Source organism: Mustela putorius, unplaced genomic scaffold (genome assembly GCF_011764305.1).
Source record: "Mustela putorius furo isolate JIRA1106 unplaced genomic scaffold, ASM1176430v1.1 tig00003896_pilon_pilon_pilon, whole genome shotgun sequence".
Classification (NCBI taxonomy): domain Eukaryota; kingdom Metazoa; phylum Chordata; class Mammalia; order Carnivora; family Mustelidae; genus Mustela; species Mustela putorius.
In genome coordinates, this window is record NW_025422045.1 from 15,602,063 (window position 1) to 15,625,325 (window position 23,263).

Here is a 23,263-nt window from a genome sequence, read left to right on the forward strand (position 1 = left end):
GGTTAACAAAAAAATAAATTTAACACATTGATTCATTGCTACATAAGTTAATTGTTAACCCAACACAAGTATGCATTTATGGAAAGATTTTTAAAAGTAAACGAATCTCAGCAAACACAAACCTTATCTGTTTACCAAATACATGACCTTTAGCATTTCTAGTATTAGAGGCACTCTGTGAAATAGAGGCAATCAGTGAAAATCACTTTCCCATGAAGACGTAAAAATGACATATTAAACAGAAGAATCTATGGAGCTTTAATCAGACCAAAAAAGAACAAAACATTTAACCAAATTTAAAGGATAATGAACCTTTAAGTGGACTAACAATTTTGTTTGATCTAACTTCAGCTAACAAAATATCCTCCAAGTAATTAAAATCTAGACCAATCAGTCAAAATGTTTTATCACTTACTGATCTAAAATATGGATCAACAGAACAAGTTACCCTATGGATAACAGCACTATTCTATATAGACCAAGTGGTTTATGATCTCAGTGTTAGGTCAGGACATCCCAATGGTGTAACCCCTATTAATGATGGGTTTGTTCAACTACTAAAGTCCTATGTGATCTGAGTTTAGATCTGAGTAATCCAGGTCAGTTTCTACCTGTTCTGCATTTCACCCAGTAGGACACGAAAAGATAAATAAGGGCTACTTTACAAAATAGTCTTTGTACTAATAGATGAGATAATATTAATATGATTAATTTATACCTAGCCCTGCCAAAGAACAGGGCTTTTTAGGGTGGAAGAACCTGGTAAAAGCCTAGAACGTAAACATTTATTACCAGAGGTTCAATTCCTCTTTCTAACAGCATGCTCATAATTACAATTCTGTTATTGATTATACCTATTCCACATGCTGTGACATTCCTCACACTAACCAAGTGAAAAGTATTAGCCTAGATACAACTTCATAAAGGACCAAACATTGGTTGGCCCCATGGCCTACTACAATCTAACACTGATGCTCTCAAGTTATTCATTAGAGAAACATTTAAAGCACTAATATCATTAATATCCATATTTATTTTTGCACCAACCCTACCCCTCACTTTACCCTAAGAATATGAATTCCACTGCCCATGCCATACCATTAGTTAATATAAACCTAGGCATACTGTTTATACTAGTCATATCTAGTTTAGCTATTTATTCCATTTTCTGATTAGGATCAGGCTGAGCTGAAAATTTAAAATTCCAATTAGTGGCAGAGTTTCATACAAAGTATTAACAGTTATCCTACTACCAGTCCTGTTAATATACAGGTTATCTACACTCTTCACACTAATTATTACCCCAGAATATCCATAAATCATTTTTTCCATCTTGATCACTAGCTGTAAGAACTTATCTCAACCCTAGCAGAGACAAACCAAGTTCCATTGGACCAACAGAAAGAGAATCAAAACTCATTTCTGGTTTCAACAATGACTATGTAGCAGGCTCATTTGTCCTGTTGTTCATAGTAGAAAAAGCTATTATAAGGGGCAACTGGGTGACTCAATGGGTTAAGCCTCTTCTTTCAGTCCAGGTTATGATCTTGGGGTCCTGGGATAGAGCCCCACATCAGACTCTCTGCTCAGCAGGGAGCCTGCTTCCCTCCTCTCTCTGTCTGCCTCTCTGCCTATTTGTGATCTCTCTCTCTCTCTCTCTCTCTCTCTCTGTCAAGTAAATAAATAAAATATTTTTTAAAAAAGAAAATGCTATTATAATAAATATTTTATAACAGTTCTGTTAGGAGCCTTCCACAGCCCCTATATACCAGATTGTATACAATCAACTTTATTATAAAAATCTTTTTTATAACTATCTCTTTTTTATGAACCTGAGCATCCTATCCATGATTCCAATATGATCAACTCATGCATCTCTTATGAAAAACTTTCTACCATTAACACTACCCCTTTGCCTATATGGCATGCATCACTGCTCATTATTATATCAAGCATTCTATCATAAACATTAAGGAAATTACTTCAATAGAGTAAATAATAGAGCTTAAACCCTTTTGTTTCTGGAATTACAGGAATTAAACCTAGTCCTAAGAATCTAAAATCTTCATGCTGCCATATTACACCATAATTATATTGTAAGGTCACCTGAATAAACTATCAAGCCCATACCCAAAAATGTTGATTTATATTCTTCTCATACTAAATATATCCAATTCTCACTATCATCTAACTAATGATCATTGCAGGAACCATAATTGGGATAATAAGCTCACATTCACAAATAATCTGAAATGGCTATGAAATAAATACAGTTGCTATTTTTCTAGACTTAATAAAAAAATTTAATTCACATGTGAGCCATGGAAGTTCCACCAATTGTTTTTATTTTTTTTTAACATAAGCCACTGAATCAAATTCCAATACTCTCACAATTCTCACACAAATGAATATTCAAGAAATAAAAATATGACATTATTTGTCATCATTAACAGTAATTATAGCACTACTTAATCTATCTACCTAGATATGATTAACTTCCTCCACATCATTAACTATACTCCCATGAATAAATAACATAAAAATAAAATGATACTTGAGAACATAAAACAACCAATCCTTAAATCAACACTAATGGTCATTTCATTACTTCTCCTAATACCAATATTGTAAGTACTGGACTAGTAATTTAGGAGGTTACTATATACAAATGGGCTTCCAAGCCCCAAGCAAGTATAATTTACTTAATCCCCCCCCCAAAAATAAAGACAATAATACTTATTATGATATAACACCTGAAGGCAAATCAAATTCTTTTAATTAAATGAACTACTTACTAAATTGGTGGGCTTTCACCCCACAAAATTTGAGTTACATCTAAAAATCCTAGTTAACAGGCTTCAATCTGATTTTCTTGCCACTTCAGGGAAAAGGTATGAGAAACCCCAACAGAACTGAAGCTGCTACTTTGAATTTGCAGTTAGCACGTTATGTATCACAGGGCTTGGGAAAAAGAGGACCCAACCACTGTCTTCAGATTTACAGCCTAATGCTTACCCAGCCATTTTACCTGTGTTCATGAATTACTGGGTATTCTCAATAAATGATACTTTATATCTACTCTTTGGTGCTAACCTGGGATAGTAGTACTGCCTCTTAATCAATACTGAACTAGGTCAGTTCGGATGTTTATTAGGTGATGACGAAATCTATAATGTAGTTTTAATCATCTGTGTATTTTAATAGTTTTAATTTTATTTACATGTATCACAATTGGAAGATTGAGAAACTGGCTAATCCGATTAATAATAATTGGATCACCTAACACAGCATTCCTTTGAAAAATAACATAAGTTTCTGACTACTCCCACCATCACTGTAACTCCTGCTCAAATCATCAATAGTTAAACCAGGTCCTGCAATGGATTGAACTGCATATACACCTCCAGCCAGCAATCTGCTCCATGTTGGAGTTTCTGTTAAATTAATCATTTCTCCCTACATTTAACAGATATATTCTCAATTGTAGGTGCCATTATTCATATTGCTACAATAATTAATATGAAACTAAGAGCCATATCTGAATATAAAACAACATTATTTGTTTGACGAGTCCTAATGACAATTATGCTACTACTTCTATCATTCTCACTTTTAGCAGACAGAATTACTATACTATTAATAAGGCACAACCTAAACACTGTTTTCTTCAACCTCACAAGATAAAATCTAATTATATATAGCCATTTTTTATTCTGATTTTTTGGTTACCCTTAAGTCTGTATTACTATCCTACGGGGATACATAATAGTTTCCCACATAGTGGCATATGATTCAAGGAAAGAAGCAACTATGCAATATATAAGAAAGTCTTGAACTATAATATCCATTGGTTTCCTAGGATTTAGTGCATGAGGTCACCATATATTCACAGCAGATGTAGATGTTGATATATCTATATACATCTATATTACATCAGTTCCTATGATTATTGTCATTTCTACAGGAATAAAAATATTCAGTCGATAAGCAATCCTTATGAAGATAATACTAAATGCTCACCTGCCATACTATGACACTTAGGTTTTATTTTCTTATTTATACTAAGAGGTCAAACAGAAATTACTTTAGAAGATCTACCATTTACCATTGTTCTCCATGATATATATCATGTAGTAGCACATTTTCATTGTGTCTTATCAATTTGAGCATTTTGTCATTATAAGAAAATTTGTTCACTGATTCCCATTATTGTTAGGTTACACTTAATCTGAGCAAAAATGTATTTCACATTTATATTTATAGGTATTAACATAACTGTCTTCCCACAACACTTTCTTGAACTGTAAGGAATGCCATGACATTATGTTGATTACTCAGATACATAGACAACACAGAACACCATGTCAACCATAGGTCTGTCTATTTTATTAGCAGCAATAATGTTAATAGTTTTCAGAATCTGAGAGGCATTTGTATCCAAGTGAGTAGCATCAAGAGTAGAATCAATGACTACTAATCTCAAATGACTACATGGGTGTCCCCTACCATATTATAAATGTGAAGAACCTACCCAAGGAAATTTAAAAGAAGAAGGGAAGGAATGAATCTCCTCCACCTGGCTTCAAGCCAATATCATAACTACTGTGTCTTTCTGAGACATCAGCAAAAAGCTCAATAACGTTATCAAACTTAAATTATAAGTTCAAATCCTTTAGATCTCCATGGCACATCCATCCCAACTAGGTTTTCAAAATGCACCATCACCCATCATTGAAGAACATTTACACTTTCATGATGGTATAGTAACTAGTTCCTAACTAGCTCTTTATTCACCTATATCATCTCATTAACATTAAGAACCAAATTAACCCACACAAATAAAACAGATGTACATGTAGAAACAGTGTGAACTATTCTGCCAGCCATCATCTTAATCCTAATTGCCCCACCACTATTACAAACTCATTATGTAATAGACTAATAATCCTGCCCTAAACATAAAAACTATGAGCCATCAATTATACTGAAGCTACGAGTATACAGACTATAAAAACTCAACCTCTATTTCTATATGATTCCTATATTTTCTGATTGCAGTCTCATTTTCCAAACTTGCCATCTGCTTCCACTGTTGAAGGCAAAACACTTCTCCTTTTATATCCTATGAGTGTGAATGCAGACTACATTAGAAAAAAAAAAAAAAACTTTTAAATCATTTGTACCAACACTAATGAAATTGTTTATGGAATATCTTTCCATATGGATAGGTTCCATTCATTTCACCTTTTTGAGAAAAATTCTTATGGAGACTCACATTATTAAATGTAAACTACCAGAGGACCCAAAAGCCTACTCTTGGTTATTTTCTGAAATGAAATATCAAGATATCAAGATCAACACTAACCTGTAGAAGAATATTCACACAATTCTACTCTTAATCACCAAAAACTTAAAACAGCCATAATGTCTTCAACTGGGGAGTAGATAAATAAACTTGCTATACAATGAGAGAAACTACTAATACATACATCAAAATAGATGACTCTCAGGTGCACAAGAAGAAAAACCAGACTTGAAAGGTAACATATGATTTCATTTTTATGATCCTTTAAACAAGAAAACTATAATGACAGAAAAGAAATCACTCGTTTCATGAAACAAGGGAATGGTGTGTGGTTGACCAAAGGGACCACAGGAGTAGTTGATGTGAAGTGCATCTGTAGGATGTCTTGGTGTGATTTGGTTACCCAAATATCAATGTATGAAAGCTGAGAAGCAGCCTCTTTATTCTTTAGAAGTACTCAAGCATTTAAGATTTAAGTATTGTTAGTATTTCTGAAAATGGGTGTAAAAGTAGAGACAAAAACAGAAGGAACTGAGGAGGAGACAAGATGGCAGAGGAGTAGCACAATGAGATGACAGCAGGCCACAGGAGTTCAGCTAGATAGTTATCAAACCTTTCTGAACACCTACAAGTCCAACATGAGATCAAGGAGAAGAAGAACAGCAATTCTAGACACCGAAGATCGACCACTTTCTGAAAGGTAGGACATGCGGAGAAGTGAATCCAAATGACGGGAAGATAGACCACAGGGGGACGGGCCAGCTCCCAGCAAACAGTGGAGCAACAGAGCTCAAAATCGGAACTTTTAGAAGTCTGCTATATTGAGGAACATCGATCCAGAGGCTAAGCAGGGGTGGAGCCCTCGCAGGGACACTGTGGTCTCAAGTCTCCCAGCGTCACAGAAGTATTGGGGGTGTCTGAGCTCGCAGGTATCAGAGTGGGGAAGCTGGCTACAGAGATGGAGCCAAGGAGTGAGCTCACAGTTCATGGTAGCCTTAATCTGTGATCCATGGCACAGTCAGCCTACTGTTTTTTGAGCAGGGACCACACAAGTGGAAGATCTGGGGAGACACTATCTTCATCTGCCAAAACAGTAAAGCGGCAGGAATCTGCTGGGTTTGGAGATTCCAAACAGGGCTGTGTGCCAGAGGCAGAATCGCTCAGTCACAGCCCGGGTAAGCTCTGAGCACAGCCAGAGTCCTAGGAGACAGGTGTGATTGACCACTTTTCTCCGAGGGTGCACTGAAGAGTGTGGCCCTGAGCTATTGGTTCATTTGGGTCAGGGATTGGGAGCCTACCATTTTTATTCCCGACATCCAGAGCTGCACAGAAAGTGTTCAGGAAAGAAAAGCTCCCAAGAGCAAACCCAAGCAGAATACTTAGCCCAGCCCCTGGTAAGGGCGGCGCAATTCTGTCTTAGGCAAAGACACTTGAGAATCACTACAAAAGGTCCCTGCCTTGGAAGATCAGCAAGAACATCCAGCCAAGACCAAGCTCAAGGAGAAGAGTAGAATTCCAGAGAAGGCAAAGCAAAGCATGAAATTCATGGCTTTCTCTGCATGATACTTTAGTCTTGCAATGTTAACTAAATTTTAAAATTTTATTATTTTTTTCTTATTCTAATTTTTTTGACTTTTCCTCTTTCTTCCACTAACATTTTTCAACTAGCTTATCTTAACAATACCTTTCTTAAAAATAATCTTTTTAAACCTTCATTATTATAGTCATATTTTATCCTTTGTTGTATCTAACTTTAATATATATATATATATATATGCACATATATATATGTATATATTGGGTTTTCTCTTCTAAAAAAAAAATTGGGATACAAAATATACCCTGAATCTAGCATAGGCCTTTGTTTTAGTCTCCAGCCTAGGCAAATCTCTCCACATTCTTTTTGTTTCTTTTTCCAACCAAATTATCTTATCAATTCCATTTTAAGAATTTTTAAAAATTTTTCATCTTTACATTCATATTACATCCCTTCATCATATTTACCCTTATTTTTTTTTATTTACCCTTTTTTTTGGTGGGTGTGTGTGTGTATATACATATATATATAAAATTTCTGGCAGTAGTTTCTTCTAAGAGAACAAAATACACCAAAAATCAACTGGGTGATTCTGTTCAATCAACCAGTCTAATATGTACATATATTTTTTAATTTTTTTTAAATTTTTTTAAAACTTATTTTTACCCCTTTCTTCCCCCCCAATTTGGAGTCTCCTCTGATTTGGTTAGCATACATTTTTCTGGGATCTTTGCCACACTTCTAGTATTTTATTCTCTTGTTCATATATTCTTATCTGGATAAAATGACAAGGCAGAAAAACTCACCATGAAAAAAAGAAGAAGAGTCAGGAACAAAGGCCAGAGACCTAATCAATATTGACATTAGTAATATGTCAGATCTAGAGCTCAGAATGACAATTCTCAAGATGCTAGCTGGGCTCAAAAAAGGCATGGAAGATAATAGAGCAATGCTGTCTGGAGAAATAAAATGTCTTTCTGGAGAAATAAAAGAACTAAAATCAAACCAAGCTGAAATCAAAAAAGCAATTAATGAGGTAAAATAAAAAATGGAGGCTCTTACTGCTAGGATAAATGAGGCAGAAGAGAGAATTAGTGATATAGAAGACCAAATGACAGAGAATAAAGAAGCTGAGCAAAAGAGAGACAAACAACTACTGGAACATGAGGGGAGAATTCAAAAGATAAGTGATACCATAAAACAAAACAATATTATAATAATTGGGATTCCAGAAAAAAGAAAAAAGAGAGAGAAGAGCAGAAGGTATATTGGAGAGAATTATTGTAGAGAATTTCCCTAATATGGCAAAGGGAACAAGCATCAAAATCCAGGAGGCATAGAGAACTCCCCTCAAAATCAATAACAATAGTTCTACACCCCATCATCTAATAGTAATACTTATAAGTCTTACTGATAAAAAAAAAATCCTGAAAGCAGCCCAGGACAAGAAGTCTGTAAAATATAATGATTAAAATATTAGATTGGCAGCAGACGTATCCACAGAGACCTAGCAGGCCAGAAGAACTGGCATGATATATTCAGAGCACTAAACGAGAAAACATGCAGCCAAAAATACAATAATCAGCAAGGCTCTCAATGAAAATAGAAGAAGAGATAAAAGCTTCCAGACAAATTCTTGATAAAAGAATTTGTCAACACCAAACCAGCCCAAAGTAAATATTGAATGGGGTCCTTTAAGCAAAAAGAAAGCCTAAAAAGAAGAAGATCAGAATGAAATAGAGACAATATGCAGTAACAATCACGTTACAGGCAATACAATGGCACTAAATTCATATCTCTCAATAGTAACCATGAATGTAAATGGGCTAAATGCCCCAAACAAAAGAGACAGCATATCAGAATGCATAAAAAACAAAAACCATCAATATGTTGTCTAGAAGAAACTCATTTTAGGCACAAAGACACCTCCAGATTTAAAATGAGGAGGTGGAAAACAATTTACCATGCTAATGGACATCAAAAGAAAGCAGAGGTGGCAATCCTTATATCAGATCAATTAGATTTTAAGCCAAAGACTATAATAAGAGATGAGGAAGGACATTATAACATACTCAAAGGGTCTGTCCAACCAGATCTAACAATTTTAAACATCTATGCCCCAACATGGGAGCAGCCAATTATATAAACCAATTAATAACAAAATCAAAGAAACACATCAACAATAATACAATAATAATAAGGGAACTTTAACACCCCATTAACTGAAATGAACAGATTATCCAAGCAAAAGATCAACAAGGAAATAAAGGCTTTAAATGACACATTGGACCAGATAGACATCACAGATAATTCAGAACATTCCATTCCAAAGCAACAGAATGCACATTCTTCTCTAGTGCACATGGAACATTCTCCAAAATAGATCACATCCTGGATCACAAATCAGGTCTCAACTGGTACAAAAAGATTGGAATCATTCTCTGCATATTTTTAGACCACAACACTCTGAGCCTAGAACTCAATCATAAGAGGAAAGTTGGAAAGAAGCCAAATACATGAAGGCTAAAAAGAATCCTACTAAAGAATGATGAGTCAACCAGGAAATTCAAGAAAAATTGAAAAAAAAATTCATGGAAATAAATGATAATGAAAACACAACTGTTCCAAATCTGTGAGACACGGCAAAGGCAGTCCTGAGAGGAAAATATATAGCAATACAAGCCTTGTCAAGAAACAGAAAAGGTCTCAAGTACAAAACCTAACCCAATACCTAAAGGAGCTGGAGAAAGAAAAGCAAAAAAAGCCTAAACCCAGCAGGAATAGAGAAATAACAATGATCAGAACAGAAATCAATGAAATAGAACAAAAAACAAACAAACAAACAAATAAACAAACCACAGTAGATCAAATCAATGAAACTAGGAGCTGGTTCTTTGAAAGAACTAATAAGATTGATAAATCCCTGGCCAGACTTATCAAAAAGAAAAGAGAAAGGACCCAAATAAATAAGATCAAGAATGAAAGAGGAGAGATCACAACAAACACCAAAGAAATACAAACAATTACAAGAACCTATTATGAGCAACTATATGTCAGCAAATTTGACAATATGGAAGAAATGGATGCATTCCTGGAGACATATAAGCTACCACAACTGAACCAGGAAGAAATAGAAAACCTGAACAGACCCATAACCAGCAAGGTGATTGAAACAGTCATCAAAAATCTCCCAAAAAACAAAAGCCCAGGGCCAGACAGCTTCCCAGGGGAATTCTACCAAACATTTAAGGAAGAATTAATGCCTATTCTACTGAAACTGTTCCAAAAAATAGAAATGGAAGGAAAACTTCCAAACTCATTTTATGAGGCCAGCATTACCTTGATCCCAATACGAGACAAAGACCCCATCAAAAAAGAGAATTACAGACCAATATCTTTGATGAACACAGATGGGAAAATGCTCACCAAAATACTAACCAATAGGATCCAACAGTATATTAAAAGGATCATTCACCACGACCAGTGGGATTTATTCCAGGGCTAAAAGATTGGTTCAACATCCACAAGTCAATCAATGTGATACAATACATTAATAAAAAAAAAAACAAGAAACCATATGATACTCTCAATAGATGCTGAAAAGCATTTGACAAAGTACAGCATCCATTTTTGATCAAAACTCTTCAAAATGTAGGGATAGATGGTATATACCTCAGTATTATCTAAGCCATCTATGGAATATCATTCTGAATGGAAAAAAAAAAAACAAAAAAAACAAAACAACAAAAAGAGTCCTGGGAAGTCCCGCATCGGGCTCTCTGCTCAGCAGAGAGCTTACTTGTGATTTCACTCTGTAAATCTTTAAAAAAAAAACAAAACAAAACTGAGAGCTTATCCACTAAGGTCAGGAACACGGCAGGGATGTCCATTATACCATTGCTATTCAACATACTACTAGAAGTCCTAGCCTCAGCAATAAGACAACAAAAAGAAATTAAAGGCATCCAAATCAGCAAAGAAGAAGTCAATCTATCATTCTTTGCACATGATATGATACTATATGTGGAAAACCCAAAAGACTCTACTCCAAATCTGCCAGAAATTGTACAGGAATTCAGTAAAGTGTCAGGATATAAAATCATGCACAAAAATCAGGTGCATTTCTATACACCAAGAATACAGAAGAAAGAGAAATTAAGGAGTTGATCCCACTTACAACTGCATCCCAAACCATAAGAGATCCAGGAATAAACCTAACCGAAGAGGCAGGGAATCTGTACTCACAAAGCTATAAAGTATTCATGAAAGAAATTGTGGAAGACACAAAGAAATGGGAATATGTTGCATGCTCATGGAATGGAAGAACAAATATTGTGAAAATGTCTATACTGCCTAAAGCAATATACACATTAAATGTAATCCCTATCAAAATAACATCAATTTTTTTTTTCAAAGAAATGGAACAAATAATCCTAAAATTTATGTGGAACCAGAAAAGACCTCAAATAGCCAGAGGAATGTTGAAAAGAAAAAAAAAAAAGCCAAGGTTGGTGGCATCACAATTACAGATTTCAAGCTTTATGACAAAGTTGTCATCATCAAGACAGTATGGTACTGGCACAAAAACAGACATATTGATCAATGTAACAGAATAGAGAGCCCAGAAATAGACTCTCAACTCTCTGGTCAACTAATCTTTGACAAAGCAGGAAAGAATGTCCAATGGAAAAAAGACAGTCTCTTCATCATATGGTGCTGGGAAAATTGGACAGCCACATGCAGAAAAATGAAACTGGACCATTTCCTTATACCACACATGAAAATAGACTCCAAATGGATGAAGGACCTCAATGTGAGAAAGGAATCCATCAAAATCCTCAAGGAGAACACAGGCAGCAACCTCTTAAACTTCAGCTGCAGCAACTTCTTCCTAGAAACATTGCCAAAGGCAAGGGAAGCAAGGGCAAAATGAACAACTGGTACTTCATCAAGATCAAAAGCTTTTGCACAGCAAAGGAAACAGTTAACAAAATCAAAAGACAACTGACAGAATGGAAGAAGATATTTGCAAAGGACATATCAGAAAAAGGGCTAGTATCCAAAATCTATATAGAGCTTAGCAAACTCAACACCCAAAGAACAAATAATCCAATCAAGAAATGGGCAGAGGACATGAACAGACATTTCTGCAAAGAAGACAGCCAGATGGCCAACAGACACTTGAAAAAGTGTTCCACATCACTCAGCTTCAGGGAAATACAAATCAAAACCACAATGAGATACTACCTCACACCAGTCAGAATGGCTAAAAAATAACAAGTCAGGAAATGACAGATGCTGGTGAGGATGCGGAGAAAGGGGAACCCTCCTACACTGTTGGTGGGAATGCAAGCTGGTGCAGCCACTCTGGAGAACAGCGTGGAAGTTCCTCAAAAAGTTGAAAGTTGAGCTACCCTATGACTCAGCAATTGCACTACTGGGTATTTACCCTAGAGATACAAATGTAATGATCTGAAGGGGCATATGCACCAGACTGTTTATAGCAATAATATCCACAATAGCCAAACAGTGAAAGAACCTAGATGTCCATCAACAGATGAATAAATAAAGAATATGTGGAATATATATATACAGTGGAATTCTACGCAGCCATCAAAAGAAATGAAACCTTGCCATTTGCAATTATATGGATAGAACTAGAGGGTATTATTCCGAGTGAAATACATTAGGCAGAGAAAGACAATTATCATATGATCTCCCTGATATGATGAATTTAGAGGCAAAGTGAAGGGTTTGGGGGGTAGGGAAGGAAAAAAGGAAACAAGATGGTATCAGGAGGGAGACAAACCATAAGAGACTCTTAATCTCACAAAACAAACTGAGGGTTGCTCGGGGGAGGAAAGGAGGGAGAGGGTGGTTGGGTTATGGACAATGGGGAGGGTATGTGCTATGGTGAGTGCTGTGAAATGTGTAAGCATGACAATTCACAGACTTGTACCCCTGGGGCTAATAATACATTATATGTTAATTAGGAAAAAAAAAGAAAGAAATATTGAATATCTGTTTAAAGACTATAGAGCCCAAAATGCCTTCCTTGACTTAAACATAAGTGGCTGCCCTGCTTATTCACACTCTAGCAAAAGTCTGGAGTTTAATTGTCCCAGAGGTCTTTGAACAGGATACAAGGCAGGCACATTCCCACCTGAAACCTAACCCAAACCCTAATCCTAGAACTGAGGTGGGGAGAGATGTGATATATATTTACAGTGGAATATTACTCAGCCATAAAAAAATAAAATTCTGCTATTTGAAATGACATGGATAGAGCTAGAGTGTATTATGCTAAGCAAAATTAGTCACTCACAGAGAGACAAATACCATATGATTTCACTCATATGTGGCAGTTAAGAAATGTAACAGATAAGCACAGAGGACAGAGAGGGGCAGGGCCAGTAAGGAATAAGAGAAAAAGAAGGAAATGGGAGAATTTATTAATAGCCTTTCACATCTAATTTACTTAAAATCAAATGTAAAAACAAACACAAAAGTGAGGTTAAAAAAAATTCTCTAAGGACACATGGTGATACGTACAGTCATTGTCACTGATGGGAACAGGAACAGAAGGATGCACTGCAAGACCGGTAGTTGTTACCTCCAAGAGTGCATGAGACAGCGAGAGCGCAAGTGAAGTGGGCCTTCACTATTTGCTCCAGATACACCTATTTTTAATAGTTGAAATCTTATTAAGATTCCATTGAATCTTATTAGATTCCATTCACATATTATTTCCTTGGTAAATGAATGACTTGAAAAGTATCCTTTCATTATCTCTCCCATCACTTAGAGAGATGCTTCTAATATGCTTTACACTCAAACTGTTGATGTTCAGGACCAGCTTAAGGAAGGAATGTGAAGGCTGAGACCTAACATCCCTCTGAAATCCAAGGCAGTGAGTTCAAGTAGCCCCTTAAATCATGACCATAGTTGCAACATGCCAACGAGGAGCTACTTGCTACCTGCCCACCTACATAACTCAACCAGATTCTGGTGGGACTGGAAGTGACAGCTTAGTTCACTTTATGACAAGGTAGATAGACAGCTAAAGAATGAAAGTTATAGCCTCCTCATAAACAAAGTAATTAAACATTTTGATCCCCCTTCTCTTACACTTTTACTTGTATTCAACTGGACTACCTTGGATCTAGCTTTGAAAGGCATGGGTCATTGCATTTTGCCCTCAAAGCCCAAATTTTCCTCAGGGAGAACTGGAAGTTCAGGATCCCCAAGAGCATGAGAGGGAAAGCCTTTCCAAACACTTGGCTCTATTTAAGCCACTGAGATGGAAAGCCTGCAAGCTCAGAGGCTACTCCTTACAGTGTAAACTTGGCACATCCAGGAGGACACAATCCTCTAATACTGCTCATGGCAGAAACTTAATTGGACTTCATTCCACGTAAGGTAGATTCTAGAGTAAGCCCTCTCAGTAAGCAAGGAAGGAACCGGTTTCAGGAGTGATCTGTGTAAGGTAAGTACATCCTGGACAACTAGTGTTTGACTTACACATTTAATGTCTTCCCTATTTTGAGACTTATTTCTTTCTCTTCCCCTCAAGCTTTTTTTTTTTCATACCTATCTATAGAGTTTAGAGTTCTAAATGTGTTATTCAGTGAATGTCTTAGGGGAATGATTATGGGTTTTCTCTCCCAGCGAATCCCTGGGACTTCTAAATTCCTAACAGCATTTCACACACTAACAAAAGCACTGCCTATCTACATTCTTAGATGCTCCCAGAGGTCCAGGTCAGGGATGACTGGTTCTCAAAAACTGTCCAACTTATCCTGACATTTTCTAATTCCTTTTGGATTTTACTTGTTTTGTCTTTCCTCAAGGTAGCAAATGGAGAAATGCTTCAGGAAAACATTAATAGGCCAAAGTGCCTACAGTTTAAAATCAAACAAAATGCTTCTGATTGGTTTTAATGTGAACCTGTATATATCATTCTTATCATTATTAGCCATTTACACTTACTCATGTCTCTGTTACCTTTTCATTGAACGAAATATATTAGTATAGAAATCTTATTAGTTGTATAAAATATTTTTTAAATATCCATCTTATTTATTTTCTTAGTATTGCCAAAAGGTTTCCACCAGAAGCAATTATCTAGTAACAAAGTTGTATCAGAAGCTTTGGAAACACACAGACCTAACTTCATATTCTACATTTATTGCTTTTTATTTTACAACGTGGAAAATAGATAATTTGTATATCTATATACATTATTTGTGAGGTTCTGATGTTCACCCTAAATATACTTTACTAAAAACTGGTACATATAATAAAATCATTAGAATTCGATCGTAAGATGAAAGTCATAAAGACATCACAACCTCATGTTGATTTTTGTTAATAGAATAAGTCATATCTTTTCAAATAAAAAAAAAAAAAGCTTGGAGAAAGAAAAAGTCCAATAGGTAAAATGGAAAAAATAAATAAATAAAAGAAGTATGTAGTTCAAAGTAAAGGATAGGAATATAATACTTAAAAATAGGGAAAACACTTAATCTCACAATAAGGAATTAAATTACATCAGGTTGCCATTTCTTATCATCACATGACAATAACATTGCATTGGCGAGATTTGGAAAAAAAACAGGTAATTCATATATTGCTAGCAGAAATGCAAAATGCTTTAAGCCTTATGGAGGAATACAAACAGACAAATGAAAAGTAAAACAGATAAATGCTTTTAGGTGCTTAACACAGACCTGGTACATATTAAGAGCTATGTAGTCAAACCTATAATCTGAACATTATAGCCTGAAAACAAAACAAAACAGAATACTAGAAAGATCCAGAAATGAAAAGAACAAAAGAAAGAATGGAAAAAGAGAAAGAAAGGAAGAAAAGACTTGGTCTGCTGACTTATAAAAAATAGTAAATAAATTATTTACACAGAAGTCAATTTAAACAGCATAAGTCAATAGTTTAGGTACATGAACTCCCATGAAAAAGAGTCAGGAGTAAAAGTAATTTTCATATCTCCATCATTTAATCCAATCACAGAAAATAAATCTCTGTTACCAAGAAGAACCAAGGACCAGTCCATATATGTTCATAAATAATGTTACTCAGGCCAAGAAATATGTTTGTGGAAATCTCCTTTCAAGGGGAGATTTCAAATGCAGGGAAATACTGGATATTAGAAATGCATAGTCAGCATCCAGGGTCTCTTTTGGAACACAAATATATTTTCTCAAGTCATTTCAGCAACAGTTTTCCCCAGAGTTTCTGAATGTTTTGTTCAGTTCAGTATGCTACCACATATCCACTTAGCAATAGATTTGTTTCTGAGAAGCATGTTTTGTATCAGAAAGGTAGCATTCAGTTATTGCCCTGGGGGAATAGAAACTCTGATATATTTTAAAGCTATGTATTCTCCCTGCAGAGGACGTAGATTCAGGCTTGGATAAATGATTTCTGTAATATATTACTATTGACATTTTTAATCAGCATATTCATTTTGGATTCCCATGACAACTATAATTCTGATGGGTAAGGTTTTTGAATTACCCTTCAATACTTAGCTCCCCATCTTATCTATAAGTCTGTCTCTATCTGTAAATTCAAGAAAAGTTTATTTTCAATTGTCAGCTAGTACAATGGTAAGATTTGAATTTTTCCCATGAATAGGACGTGTCTGCTCTCAGTACCTGAGTGTTAATGAGATTCTTCTTTCCATTCTAGAAGTTCTTAGTTCATCTCTTTCTTTGGGCTCCATTAGAACACCATGTACAAAATGGAGGAAGCAAACAAGTCTGTGGCATCTTGGTTCATTTTTCGTGGACTTTGTGATTCAAAGGAGCTCCAGACCTTCCTCTTACTGCCTTTTTCTACGCTCTACTTAATGACTGCTGTGGGCAACCTCTTTGTCGTGCTCTTATTCATCACTGACCCTCATCTCCATTCCCCAATGTACTTCCTCTTAGCCAATCTCTCATTTGTGGACTTCTGCCTTTCCTCAGTAACTACCCCTAAACTGACCACAGACTTTCTAAAGGATAATAAAACCATCTCCTTTGGTGGCTGCATGACCCAGATCTTCGGTGTACATTTTTTTGGAGGGGGTGAGATGGTACTGCTGGTGACAATGGCCTATGATCGTTATGTGGCCATCTGCAAGCCACTGCATTACTCTAGCATCATGGACAGAAGGAAGTGCATCTGGCTAGTTTTGATATCATGGACCACTGGCTTTGTGCATGCCATGAGCCAACAAGTCATGATTTTAGATGTGCCCTTCTGTGGATCCAGAATAGTGGACAGTTTTTTCTGTGATACCCCTTTGGTGATCAAACTGGCCTGCATAGATACACATACTCTGGGAATGTTTATAAATGCTAACAGTGGGGTCTTGGCGACAATTTGCTTCATCCTCTTAGTGATCTCCTACACCTATATCCTACTAACTGTCCGCCTTCACTCTAAGGATGGAGCGTCAAAAGCACTCTCTACCTGTACTTCTCACATCACCGTGGTGCTGCTATTCTTTGGTCCCTGCTTCTTAATCTATCTGTGGCCATTTAGCATCACTTGGATGGACAAGTTTCTTGCTGTGTTTTACACAGTAATCACACCTCTCCTGAATCCAGCCATTTATACACTGAGAAATAAAGACATTAGGAATGCCATAAAGAGACTGATAAATCAGCATATGAATTCACAGGATAATTTTTAGTTTTCTCATATAATCAGAAAATGCATCCCAATTTGTCCACCTTTTGACCTATAAACTAAAATGGAAATGGGACTTATTTGTATCTATATGCTTGAAGTATTCCCAGATGTATGGTTTGTATTTATTTCATTATAAAACTATGTTCAAAAACCCAATGCTTGGGATGTAGTCAATTAAGTGTCTGACTTTTGATTTTGGCTCAGGTCATGATTTCTGGGGCCTGGGATCCAGCTCTCCAATGGGGTTCATGCTTAGCATGGAGTCCACTTGAGGAATCTCTCTCTTCCTCCAGACGTCCCCTCATTCTCTATCTCTCTATTAAATAAATAAATCTCTTTTCAAAAACAACACTTGGGACCCCTGGGTGGCTCAGTCATTAATCGTCTGCCTTCGGCTGAGGTCAGGATCCTGGGGTTCTGGCATTGAGCCCCTCATCAGGCTCCTGCTCAGCGGGGATTTGGTTTCTGCCTTTCCCCCTACTTGCCTCTCCTGCTGCTTGTGTGCATTCTCTCTCTCAAATAAATAATAAAATCTTTTAATAAAATAAATAAAATTAAATTAAAAAATTCCAAAACATATTCTTACCACTTGGAGAGGATAATAATTGATAATCATAATTTGCATAAATATGCCTTTGTATTTATTCAAAGATTACCAGATGATAACAATGATAACTATAAAAATAATCCTTAATACCATTATTTAATGCTACCAACATTCCCAACACCATGCTAAACACTTTACCCATGTTTGATATTATTACAAAACTAATCTAGACTATTTATCATTATTCTCATTTCCAAAATTATATGATTTACTTATCCCAACTGTAAATTAGCTGGAGTAGATACTAAAGATATTTGAGTGGTCTACTTCTACTGAGAAATAAATCAATCAAGCTGTAATGATATTGTACTTGTACTCCACAGCATCACCCCCATAGTTCAAGTTTCCAAGTCTCCATTGTTGATAGAAAGTTGCAATTTCTAGACTTTTTGTTGTTGTTGTTGTTAAAAACATAGGGAAAAGCATTCACAATCCCTTGAAACATTACTTCCTTGGGTTAATAATGGATTTTTATGGTTATCATTTTACTTTGCATTAAAGCAAAGAGAGCTGGGAGGATGGGGAAAGAGAAGAATGTGCTGTTTCAAAGCAAAAGAAGTTTAGAGTGATGAGAAGAAAGCAAAAAAGAAACCATCAGTAAAAGCAACACAATAATTTTACACCAAGATTGAAAATCCTCCTAGAAATGAAAAAAAAAAAAAAGTGACTCAAAAGGGGATACAAGGGGCAAATGAATTGAACAGTTATTTATTCCTAAAAAGAAATACCATGGGACACTAAACACTTAATCTCATTAGTAATCAAGAAAATATAACTTAAGATCAGAATTAATGCCACCTTACACCTGTTAAATGAGTAAGAGAAAAAAATCTGACAGCAAAAATTATTGTTGTGACTATGTACTGATGTGTATTTATGGAAACGTTATGCCCTGCTTGTGGGTGAAAATGAACTTCATTAAGCCTTGAAAAACAACGTGGTTTTGTCTTATAAAACCAAACATGTGAATACACTGTATGTCAGTAACTGGCTGCTAACTGTTCCCCAGTGTCCATATGCCTATTCTTCCTGTTAACAGAACAGCCCCAAGATTCATCTGGACACATGACCACCCAGCTACAGAGTAGGTTTCCTAGTCTCTGCAGCTAGATGTGACTATAGGATTGAGTTCTGGCAATAGAATGTAAAAAGTAATTTGTGGAACTTCTGCCATTTCTTTAAAGACATCAACTCTATTTCCTCTTTTCCCCGTCCCAGTGGCTGGGACACCAAACAACAGAAACAGATGCTCTGGAGTCAGTAACAAAAGCTCCAAGTTGAGAGGAGCAGAGCTAATGCTCCAGCCGGGAGACAGATGGACTCCAGAAGGAGCCAACACAACTAAAATGGTATTGGTATGTTCTGGCTCTCATCCTATCACTGCTCATTTGCATGCTTTTCTTCATAACTTACATACATTGTTTTGTATACTTCAAGTATTATATACTGCAATATTAATGAAAAAATAAAAGAAAGTCTTTCTCTTTGGCCTTCAAAAATCAGTAAGAACAAAATCCCATATACCAAAAAAGGGCTTTTATATATGTTTATAAAAAATAAAAAATTTAAAAAAATAAAAAAAATAAAAATTGCAAGTGCTATGGAAACACACACACACACACAAAAAATCCCATATACCACATACCTCTTTGTCCCCTGAAGGTTTCAAATAGGCCATGTTCTAACCAGTTTTGCTTTCTAGGGAAGCCCTCAACTGATAACCTGCCAGAATGTTTACTATATTATACACAAACAGTAAAATATACAGAAGGAAAATATGTGCATTTTGGTGTTATTGTCAGTAGGGTTAGACTGGGCAAGGCCAGTAATGTCAGCACCTTATAATCTTCTTAAATGAAATTGCTATTGTAATAGAGAATATATATAGCCCCAGATGATATATGCCATTTGCTGAAAAAAATTAAATTGACACACCTTTACAATATCCCAATTTCTAGATCATTCCTGTGAAAAGGAGAAAAAGTCATGATTTCATGTGTCCTAACCCTATACCAAATATCTAAAAAGCTAATAAAGCACATCAATCTCTATACCAATAAAATAAAGTGGTGATGACATACTAAACTAATAAAATATACAAATAACTATAGTTATAATTTTTAATTTCTGAGAATTTTTTTAATATAGAAGTAAAAACTGTATCAAGAGCTATTGGCAGAAAGGAAGTTTGGATGTTTCCCCAAACCACATAACCAGGAAACATTACTCAGATCTGTCTATAGGCATTCATGGGTACATTTGGATTGGGATATTTTTAAGATGAAATTATGTCAGCTGTACTCATTGATTAAAAAGTCTTTAGTTTCAGGAGCATACCATTTATTCAGAAGTGATTTGAGGGGCGCCTGGTTGGCTCAGTGGGTTAAGCCTCTGCCTTCAGCTCAGGTCATGGTCTCGGGTCCTGGGATGGAGCCCCACATTGGGCTCTCTGCTCAGCAGGGAGCCTGCTAACCCCTTTCTCTCTGCCTACTTATGATCTCTCCCTCTCTGTCAAATAAATAAATAAATTCTTAAAAAAAAAAAGAAGTGATTTGAAGGTTATATATAATGTTCTTTCATACCTCTTTATTAGAGGAATATAACAACATAACAACATAAACATAACATAAACACTGAATCTGGATTGAATTCCTGCTAGACAACATAATCAGTAGTATAACTGATAGATTACAAAATGAGGTCCTACTATCCATGTAATTTCTAAGCATATGGATTTCATATAACTCATCAGCAATTCCACACAGCTCACACTTCATAACTAGACTATATTCTTTTTTTCTCTGATTCATTATATTCTCCTTATTTTGTTTTTCACTATTTTTCTAGTTGTATGTATAGGGATGTGGCAAATATATTTACTATAAAAAAAAACTTTGCCAGGTGCCTGGGTGGCTCAGTTGGTTGGGCAATTGCCTTTGGCTCAGGTCATAATGCTGGAGTCCTCTGTTTCTCCCACTGTCCTCTCTCGTCTCACACTCTCTCTCTCTCTCTCATCCTCTCTCTCTCTCTCAAATAAATAAAATATTTTTTTAATTGTAAAAAAAAAAAACACCTTTGTCATTGTAGCTAATAGGGACTGGTGTTTTGCAGCTAATCCCTCCATAAAATAGATTCACCTTAATTAAATAGCTTCAGAGTGACCTTTAAACAGAAAATTATTTCTTCACAAAAGTGATCCAAGTAACACCTACACAAATAGAAATCCAAGGAATCTTGTAGTGTAGCCCTAGGTAAGATACTCTGTTTGCTATTACTGTTCTCTGTGTGTTTATTCCATTACAAAAACATGTTCAAATGTCAAACACTTCAGATGCAGTCAATTAAGCACCTGACCCTTGCTTTTGACTCAGGTCACTCTTCCAGGGGCCTGGGATCCAGCCCTGCATGGGGAGGTGGGGGGGTCCTTGCTGTGCATGGAGAGAATACACTCTCTTCCTCCAGACGTCCTGCCACTCTTTCTCTCAAATAAATAAATCCTTTTCAAAAATCCAACACTCATATTCTTACCACCTGGAGAGGATAATAAGTGATAAAAATAATTTGCATAATTGTTACTTTCCTTATTAAGTGGTTTGTGAAGACTGAAAAATACCATTTGGGTGTATATAACCCATGAATATCCCTTTTTTTCCCCCTCCAAAACAAAAATCTCTTTGTCTCAAGAACTCCGTGTAGAATACTTTGAGGTATTAAAACTCCAAGTCACATTTTTTAGTTTATATTTACTCTATCCTTCCAGCTTTCATATTTTTCAAATGCCAGTTTATTATTACTCAAAATTCTAAGTGGAATTAGCAATTAAGAGGGTAGATTAGGAGTCCAAGATGGCAGATAAGTAGGAGACCTTATTTTCCTCTGGTCCAGGAATTCACTAGATAGCTATCAAGTCATTCTGAAAACATGCACACACTACTATAGATCTAAGGAAAGAACAGCTGAAAGTTTAAAAATTTAAAAGGGAAACTTCCTGCACGGTCGGAGGTGTGGAAAAGTGAATCCTAGGTGATATATGGGAAGATAACCATAGTGGCAGGGAGCCTATGTAAACTGGCTACCACAAAATCATATAGCACAGAAGCACAAAATCAGAACTTTCTGAAATCAGCTCCAGTGAGGGATATCCCTGACTGAAGGGTGCTCAAATGCCAAAGAGGAGCAGAATCCTAGGTGGGAGAGAGTATGGTCTCAGGATCCTCAGGATCACAGGAGGACCACAGATACCTGAGTGTGGCAGAGCAGCCAAGTGTGGGAGAATGGAAATTGCTGCAATCGTAGTCTGTATTCCTACCCTACTGGGATACACAATAATTTCCCACATAGTGACATATGATTCAAGGAAAGAAGTAACTTTGCAATATATAAGAAAGTTTTGAGCTATGATATCCATTGGTTTCCTAGGATTTAGTGCATGAGGTCACCATATATTCACAGCAGGTATAGATGTTGATACATCTATATACATCTATATTACATCAGTTCCTATGATTATTGTCATTTCTACAGGAATAAAAATATTCAGTCGACAAGCAGTTCTTCATGGAGATAATACTAAATGCTCACCAGCCATACTATGACACTTAGGTTTTATTTTCTTATTTATACTAAGAGGTCAAACAGAAATTACTTTAGCAGATCCACCATTCACCATTGTTCTCCATTATATATATATCATGTAGTAGCACATTTTCATTGTGTCTTATCAATTTGAGCATTTTGCCATTATAAGAAAATTTGTTCACTGATTCCCATTATTGTTAGGTTACACTTAATCTGAGCAAAAATGTATTTCACATTTATATTTGTAGGTATTAACATAACTGTCTTCCCACAACACTTTCTTGAACTTTAAGGAATGCCATGACACCACGTTGACTACTCAGATACATAGACACCATGTCAACAATAGGTCTATTTTATTAGCAGCAATAATATTAATAGTTTTCCAAATCTGAGAGGCATTTGTATCCAAGTGAGAAGCATCAAGAGTAGAATCAATGACTACTAATCTCAAATGACTACATGGGTGTCCCCTACCATATTATAAATGTGAAGAACCTACCCAAGGAAATTTAAAAGAAGAAGGGAAGGAATGAAT

General features: G+C 35.8%; 1 protein-coding gene across 1 annotated transcript; it reads left to right on the forward strand.

The window, feature by feature from the left end:
- Positions 1 to 16,602: 16,602 nt before the first annotated feature.
- On the forward strand, positions 16,603 to 17,541 carry LOC101676230 (olfactory receptor 4K3-like). The gene has a single exon (XM_004782099.1). It carries the CDS (start codon positions 16,603 to 16,605, stop codon positions 17,539 to 17,541), a length of 939 nt encoding a protein of 312 aa, XP_004782156.1.
- The last annotated feature ends 5,722 nt before the right edge of the window (positions 17,542 to 23,263 follow it).